The following is an 8,945-nucleotide window of genomic DNA, read 5'->3' as shown; positions in this document are numbered from 1 at the left end:
ATTTTGCCTGGTCAAAAATGACTAATTGAATTTGTCATTTTGTTATCTAGTTATTTACAACTAGATAACACACAGAAAATAGATAAAGGGAGATACTTTTCCACACACATAAAAAAACACAGTTTGCCTGTGTTCTTGGTGAATTTATGGTCTAAATTCAAGTTTGAAGTCTCCCTCAGTACAGCTATATCTTTTTTTGTGTAACCATACTCCCAAGAATCAGAAATAAACACTAAGGCTGGTTTTTCCAATCAGTCAGACTTTCTTGTAACCCTTTAAAGTGGATCTTTGGGCCCATTGTTAAAAGAGCACAATTTTCTGTTAAAAATTGATTGGACCGTTTACTGGGGCAATTGCCCCCCCCCCCCCAGTAAAAATGGTCTGGGTATGTGTATGGCTTCCCAGATTGAAGTTCTGACTTCAGAGGTCACTATTGTTCCTGACTTGTCCACTTCAGTTCCTTCGTGCAGGGAGTTCTCAGAATTCTTTCCTCTGCACTTCTATTTTGAGAACTTTCTGATAAAGCAAAGGTCAGTATGTTGTCATATTTCTAACTGCTGATGCTTTTAAACTGTACATGACAGAAAATTAGTTTGTGACTTTGACATAAAAAAGTCCTTAATATATCTTTAATATCACCAGAGTTAAATGTACCATGAGTGCCATAGTTCTAGAATATTCCGTGTGGTAATAAAATTAAGAGATGGAGAAAGTTATTCCAGCTCTCACAGTTCTTAATGTTTTCTTTTTTTTCATTATGGGAATAAGGCATTTCCTAAGAAAGGATTTCACAACACAATCTGATAACATTCCATAGAATACTATGGACATTTCGAGAACCTAAAAAAAACTCACACTTTCTCATCCATTTCAATTCAATTGAAATGCCATTTAATTTGACATTTCAACTCCCTTTTACATTCCCTTGTAACAGATTAAGCTGCTCGACTTAGTCCTCGCTCGGTTTTATGTAAGCACTAATTAAACCATATATGGCTACGGACAGTGAGGACCACGCCCAGAACACCTCCATGTTCCACGGGCTTGCTGTGGCGTGTGGTCGCCCTCCCTCTCTGCCAGGAAGTTCAGGAACTCGGTCACCGCCCCGGCCTTCCCCCTCGGCCCCCGCCGATTCGTCTCCTCCATTGTTGGGCAACAGTCTATCTCATCGAAACGGTCTTAACCGAAACTCCCTACGCGCTGAACGGCTTCTAAACTTTTTCAAACGTTTGTTAACATTTTGTCACATTCAGTCGAGAGGAAGAGACTTTAACTTGTGTCGACAGGCGAGCGCAACTGACGGAAGCCTTTAAGGTGAGGAAAACTTTTGAGGCGAAGAATTCCATACTTCCCATTCCTCCATTTTGAACTTTTAAACTCCAGTTAAATCTAAGCGATTGTTATCCTAGAATTAACAGCATATCAACTTCTCTCACTGTGAATTATTAAATTGTATCTAAGCACACTCGATTCTGTCTATCAGCTTTTTACTTTTGTGTTTTTTTCTTGGCAGCAAGGCTGAAGAAAAAAGGCTAAGCTCGGGATTTGTTGTTATTCAGCTAGCGTTAGCAGTAGCTGGGGTATGGAATGCTTGGGTGATGTTAGCAGGTAATAGCGTATGTACGTCAAGCTAAGCTGGCTAAATATGAAGAAGTACTTGCTGAGGTTTATTTTACTTCCCCATTGACGTGAACCTGAACAACTGTGTTATTTTCACACTCTAAATGGACCTATATTTAAACGGGGGAAAAATAAAACGGTAATACTTTTGAGTTGCTTGGGGCAACAGGTGTTACCTGAGTAGCTTAAAGGAACACCTACTACGTCAGCAGCTGAGTTTAGTCGACGCACTAAACTAAAATTTCGGTGTATTTTGGAAACCGTTTTGTCAATCAACATTTCTGAATTTCCAACTCATGTTTGTTGGTATGGACCCTATTTTAGTTTCACTTTTTTCACTTGGGAAGATTTTACCTGACGAGGTTAAATGCCCCACCCAAGTGGATTGGGTAAACACATTTGAAGTTTAGCTCCTCCTGCGCTTTGGAATCACGAGGAGGAAATGGCCCAAGTTAAAAAAGACAATTGTAGTTGTTTCTGGGAGGGGGAATGTGCATTTCAGAGATTTGGTGTGTACAGGCTTTACATCAGTGCTTTTATTATCCTGTTGTGATGGAAATACAAAATTGGAAGTAATTTTTGACATGTATGGCATGTATCAGCTAAAACTGATATGTTTATTCAAACTTATCAAGGTCAACAGTATTGCACTTATAACCAGCTGAAATGCAAATTTGGGTTAATATTTCATATCAGAGCCTAGGAAATACAATCTTATAGATTGCATTTTTTTATCCCACCAAAGGATGTCCAAAGGGGATATATATATATATATATATATATATATATATATATATATATATAGTAAAAATATTTTGAGAATAAAATGTGAGATCGACACCAGTAACATCAGGTGATCATCTCTTCCTGCAGTTTTGTTTTGAAATCATCAGTTGCAGAGTTTAAGTAGGTCAATGTGCTGCTTACAACTGTGCTCACAGCTCATGGTTTTTTCTTTTTTCTTTTGTTTTTTTCCTCTGAATCCATAAATATTGTTTCCGACTCAGTTCTTCAACACTGTCGGGTCTCTTAATATCACCATGCGACGTTTTTAAATCTTACTCTAAAGCCGCAGTAACGCCTGCTGGCGCTATGGCAGAAATATATCATCAGTGCTCCCCCATCCACCCACCCTAATAATCTCGCATTATGTTTTTTGTAATATTGGGTCTTTTGTTGACAATCTAGGCTATGAGCTGGTGATGACTTTGTTCTCGCAATACAGTTGACCAACTTTTTAGTTTCACTCCTAGCCTTCGGGGGTTGCTGATTACCCTTGCTTGCCCCGTGTTTGATAGTTAATCAATAGAGTTGCAGTGGGTGTCTGAAAAGAAAAATTGAAATTGGGCCACAGTGTTATTGTGTGCATCTGTTGACTGCCCTTCTCTAAGAGAAGGGTGTTGACTCTATAAAGGACCTTTTTAGTATTTTGGACATTTTCAGATAAACTCATTGAGAGTATTATGAAAAGATGTTCACAATAGGAAGCCAGTGTTTAAAAATCTTTGTTTTTAACAGCTCAGCACACATCTAAATTCTATGACAGACAAAATAGGGGTTTTCCAAGTCAGACTGGCTTTTAAATGATCAGGAAGATCCAATTATGTTTGCATTTATAATCAATCCAGAGTGTGGATTGTATTTACTTTGCTTATGTACATTGCTTAAAAAAATATTCTGGAGGGGGAAAAAAAAAATAAATCTAGGAAAAATAAAGTGAGTTTGACTGAGACATTTAGCCAGTATCATGTATAGACTGCATTTTTTTATTGTTATTATCTGATACAAATTTATTTTTCCTGTTGTTTTGGCTAACAGACATGCATTTGCCAATGGACTTTAGCATTAGCAATTTCGAGTACAACGTTAATCAACATGCCATTGTAGATGTTCGTAACACTGTTTTTACTTGTATTTATGCACTTGCATTTCACATTAAACTCATATTGTGCTCATGAATAATAACGGCATGGCATCGGGGATTATTCCCATAAATCATCTTTTACTCTGTAGTTCTGCTAGGATAAGTGTTGATCTGATGTGTGGCCACTTTTCTCATGTAATCCTCCCATATCTTTGCATTCTTGCTGTGAGCCATTGAAGATCACTTATGTAACCTCTCTGTGTCGGGCGATGTGGGAAAGGGGGGGAAAAAAAAACCCTCAGCATTTCAAACTGCGATTAAATGCTTCTGTTAAAGTTGCAGCAGGAGGCTGATGTAGCTTGACTGTGGAAAGGAAATCTAGCGTTTCATCATCAGTGGCTTTACAATACAGGGTTGATGTTGGACTAAACAAAACTGCTCTATAGCAGACTTGGTCAACCTCATGGGTTAAAAAAAAAGAATTGGAGAATGTATTTGCCTTCTGAAAAAGAAAATGTTTTATAAGTTTTCATTTGTCTGGTGAAGATGAGTTTGATATAGTTTAAATTATTATTTTTTTAAACTAAGTACTGCAGTCATTGTCTATTTCTCTGACCCTGCTCTTAAAGCAGTTTTTTTTGTGTTGCTTTTTTCCCCCCTTTTTTCATGAATTTTTTCATCTTTGTTTTTAGACCAAAACCTTTTTTTGTAATGTGTTGAATAACTTTTTGTTTTTTCTTTTTTCCCTTATAGAACCAGTCAACATGACGAGCATCAACACACCTAACATCAACTTCAAATGGGACCCAAAGAGCCTGGAGATTCGTACTCTGGCAGTGGAGAGGCTACTGGAGCCCCTTGTTACTCAGGTAATGGAAACTCGCATTAAATGTTCTTCTTCAAGCTTATGAAACAAAACTGCAAATCCTAGAATTAAATATTCAATATTATCTTCTTTGTCAATATTTTCTCAAATGACAAAAAAAAAAAAAAAATAAGAATATTAAAAATGATTGGATTCTGCCTCCTTTAAAATAAATGCAATAGACCATAGACAATATAATGTATCATATATTCTGTCAAATACATATCTGATATGCATTTGTTTGTGTTTCTGCAAAGGTCACCACTTTGGTCAACTCGAGCAACAAAGGCCCATCTAACAAGAAGAAGGGGCGCTCTAAGAAGGCTCATGTTCTGGCTGCGTCAGTCGAGTCTGCTACCGAGAACTTCCTGGAAAAGGGAGAAAAGATTGCAAAGGAAAGTCAATTCCTTAAGGATGAACTCACTGCTGCAGTGGAGGATGTCCGCAAGCAAGGTACATTTACAAAAAAAACACATTTAAAAGACGCACGCCACAGTATTAGGTATAAAGTGCCTCCCTAGAAAGGATAAGCGATAAATAAATCATAAGTTGTTTGGATATCGCTTTCCTAAGAGAAGACCTTGAAATAATATTTTGTTATGGTTTTTATTTTTAGCGTTGGTTTGCCACACATTGTTTCTTGTAATCTTTAGGTTGATAACATAATTGTACTTTATATTGTCTATTAATGCTGCTGATAAAAAAAAGTGAAGACTTAGGCTTTCAAAATAAATGGAAAGCACAAAATAAAACTGTAGTTTACCTTATTTAATATCTCTGGGGAAAATGGCTAAAGGGATTTAGATTTAGATTTTTTTTTAAATGTGTTTTTCTTTTCATTGTCTGAAAATTAAAAGTTTCCAGGGATTTTATCACTGATCTTATTGGACATAAACCAACCTGTTACTATCAGATCTTGGGATTACTAACGGACAGCTAATGTTGAAGCTCCCAAAAATATTTTCATCTAGTTAGTTGAAATCCTCGCTTAAGCCTGATGACGATGTGTTGATAATTTGGCTAGTAACTTCCACTCAAGTGTGTGGAAACGAAAAAATGTTTCTTCTGCTTCAGAAACTCTTTTACTTGCAAACGTTACAATTTAATGACCGTTTTGTCACCCTGTCTCAGCTGTATGATCAGTTCGCATGATGATGTGAGGTACTGCAGCCAACAGTCTCTCTGTCACTGAATTATTGTAAAGAGTAAAAACCCTTTTAGGGAGAGCTAAATTCTGTTGTTCAACATAATGTCTGCGGTCTATAGTGGTTTAGCAAGAGATGCACGGAAAACGGACAGATTTGATCAAACTGGTAGAGCAAATTGCATGTCGCTGCAGCAGACATGCAATCGCTTGCGGTACAATACTAGTTATTTGGAGTCAAGCTTGGAGTCAACTAATTTTTTAAAGATCAGGAGCAGAAAAAATATTTAATGGTGGGAAGTATTGTATGAAGCACTTTGAAGATGCCTTCATCTTGAAAATGTGGCTCTTAATTTATTTTATTTTTGTTGGGTTCAGACTTGTATTTTTTTTTTATTGTTATGTTTTATGTTTGGACTCACAACTGACAGATCTTGGGATTACTAAATGTTTCAGTTTGTATCTTAACACAATATTTTAAACATTACTAAGCCCCATTTTACCCATTTCACACCTAGAGTGTGGTTGGGAGCAGAAGTGTGTGTTTTAATCTTGCATGAGATAAAAGATCAGAAATTGTTTTTTTTTTTTTTTTTTTACCTGTCAGTTTTAACAAACTGTGACGATGGTCCTGTCAAAATTGTTTATCCTCACACTTGGAGCCTTTTGCTGTCTGAAGGTGGATTGCGGTAAAGATTTGCCTACCCGTCTGCTTTAAAAGTTTCTTCTTTGTTGAATTGAGGAAGAGATCTGACGCTGTTTTGTCCACCGCTGTTTCTGCTTTTTAATTAAAATGCCTCCCTTTTAGCTGTTGCCACAGAGATCAGAGAAGTGCGGGCCATGAAATGATAAAGGAACATGGTTTCCAGCTGCCTCTGACTGTAGATTTATTTAAATGTTTGTATCCTCCTGTGTGGGTAGGAGTCCACCCACTCGGCTTCTACTTCCAATTTAATTTCGCGTCTCCAGACAGAAGTCGACCATCAGCTCGGCAGCCAGTGAAAAAAAGATTCTTCTCGTGACGCTACTTTCCGTCATCTTAGAAGCACACAAGCCAGACTCGTTTGCGGTTCTGACCGAACAGCTGAGCCTTTCGAACCGGGGAGCCTCGGCTTGAGGGTGGGCTGTTATTACCATGTGACGTGACATCTGTGTCACACCGTCTTTTCCTCCCAGATCTTCTCTGCTCAGGTTCTGCTCTGGGTTGTTGGGCGGTGGACGACATGTCGCTGAAAACATGTGCAGCACTCGGTGCCCAGGAATGTTAGTGTAGTTTGGGTGAGCTGTCACTGGGCTGGAATTCACTGCCTGTTGTTTGCTGGTGCCTAGGCCTGGCTGTCAGCTATGCCACGCTGCTCAGTGGAGCGTGTTTAGACTGATAATACGGCCATTGACTAGGGTAACACCACCTTGGATTCAGGAAGCACTTTCCTACCCAGCTGTAACCCAGCAGCTGTTTAAATCTGGATTATGATTGATAATGGGCGATTGGATGACTGTTAAACATTTCAAAATAGGTGTTTGGGGGGGCGGGAGTGGTTTTCCCTCGAGCATTTTGTTATTTTACACTATTTTCATTTTAGCGTTCATGTTACATCTATGTAAAGCATGCGATGTACACATCTCTCACCGTGGAAGACTTTCTTTACTCGGCTGTTTCTCCCTACATGTGTCCTTGCTCTCTCCCTCTTGCCCTTCCCACCTGTCTCTTTGCTGTCCTTCTGCTTGAGAGGCTTATTGTGTGACTTACATTTTAATCATTTCATCATGCACAGAGTGGGCTGCAGATGAGCGTTGGATAGATGGAAGTTTATTAAAGGAGCACAGATCACTATCTCCCTTCCAAAAATGGCCTTATTGATTTTCCTCTGTGGGGGGGAATAACAGCCTAAGGGGCCTGACTCTGCTTGAGGTCTGTGTTGTCGGCCATTTGCACAAACTGTTATGAGTTTGAGGTGTCGGAGTAAAGTGGATGATCTGCATGAGCTGGTAGTTGACATCTGCTTCCTACATGTTTTAGTTTGCTAGCACTCTTTGTATACAGCTTAAAACCCAAGGATGATGTAATAAGGGCTGAAACAATCAGTTATTGAAATAACTAATTTAGTATTTGATAAATCGTTAACTCTAGCATGCAGATTCTTTGTATAATTTTGGCTTAATATTAGCACCAAGATGAAACACTTTCTTTGTCAGTAAATATTTTCAACCCAGAACTCCTTAAGTGGTGGTTTTAGCTTCTCCCAGTTCAAATTCGGTGTAAAAGGAAACAAAAATCATAATATTAAGCTCCTATTGCTATCCAAGTATTAATCGGTTAATCCAAAATCAGTTGTCGGCATTAAGCATAAAGAACCGAGCTTTTCACGTTGATGTTGGATGTATTTTTTAGCTGCACTTGTATCCTCTGCCACAGACGTTCAACCACTTGGTATTGGTTTGAACACCTTCATTAAAAACTGATTCAGACTTGTCATCAATTTTGCAAAAAAAATAAATTCAAACTTTATTTATTTATTTATTTTTTGTGTTTACTTCTGTTGAATCGTCTGTTGCAATATTTTGTAGTGTAGCATTATTTAGTCTACCTGAACAAAGTGTTTAGTTGAATGACTTTGACTGTGGTTGACGGCTCTAAACAGTCTAAAGTGTCTTTGGCCGTTACTTTTAGTTCAGGTTTTAGTTGGAGATCATTTTATCGGTAGCAGCAGAACATCTATGAACACAAATCCCACATCCATAAACCACGATGAAACGGCTGTCGGGGAAAAGAAAAGACGGAAGCAGCGGAAACTACACCTGGAAAATACAGTGTGAAGCAGTAATAAAATCACTTATATATTGGTGCAGAGGGACGGCGAAGAAGCTAAAGCAACACCGACTGGATATTAGAAAAACCCAATGATCCACAGAGATGAAATGAAAGGCCCTTTTGATTCTCTGTGCACTGCATACAAATGTTGCAGTAGTTGTTCAGCTGGAAAGTTTGCAGACTGGTGAAGAGGCTGTTTGAGCTAAAGCCCCCGGCAGAGCTTTTTAGCACGGCGGGCATCTACTGTAAACAGGAATCAGCACAGCAATGGCGGTGGGCGACACAATGGAATAAAAAGCAGGGTCAACTGGATAAGCTGGAGATAATGAGATCCATGGAGATTATGGGAACATATCACCACCTTAGTTGAGCTACAAGCCCATTTTGTGTCTCCTGCTCATAATGGATATGATAATGCTTTTAGGCTAATTGTTACTCTTTTTAAAAAAAAAAAAAAAAAAAAGCTTATGGCGAGCATGCTTGTTTAGAACCTTCTGTTGATGCTATTTCAGGATAAAACATTAGTTTTGTGCATCTTTAGTTTAAAAAAAGTCACGGTAACAATGTATTGGACTCAAAATGCCCTCATTTACACCCAGTAATTATACAGCATCAACCTCCTGGCTAGGGAGACGGTAAT

At 38.4% G+C, this 8,945-nt stretch overlaps 1 protein-coding gene across 1 annotated transcript in view; it reads left to right on the top strand.

The window, feature by feature from the left end:
* Positions 1 to 1,057: 1,057 nt before the first annotated feature.
* The window catches only part of ctnna1 (catenin (cadherin-associated protein), alpha 1), an 82,649-nt gene continuing 74,761 nt past the window's right edge, over positions 1,058 to 8,945 (top strand). The window contains exons 1-3 of the mRNA XM_015048386.1: positions 1,058 to 1,314; positions 4,238 to 4,353; positions 4,607 to 4,802. Coding sequence (XP_014903872.1) covers positions 4,249 to 4,353; positions 4,607 to 4,802 — 301 coding nt within the window. The 5' untranslated portion in view covers positions 1,058 to 1,314; positions 4,238 to 4,248. The remainder of the gene's footprint in view (positions 1,315 to 4,237; positions 4,354 to 4,606; positions 4,803 to 8,945) is intronic.

Source organism: Poecilia latipinna, unplaced genomic scaffold (genome assembly GCF_001443285.1).
Source record: "Poecilia latipinna isolate Pla-1442-1.1 unplaced genomic scaffold, P_latipinna-1.0 Scaffold879, whole genome shotgun sequence".
NCBI classification, from domain to species: Eukaryota; Metazoa; Chordata; class Actinopteri; order Cyprinodontiformes; family Poeciliidae; genus Poecilia; species Poecilia latipinna.
Note: the sequence above shows the minus strand (reverse complement) of the source record. Positions and strands in the feature narration are given on the sequence as shown.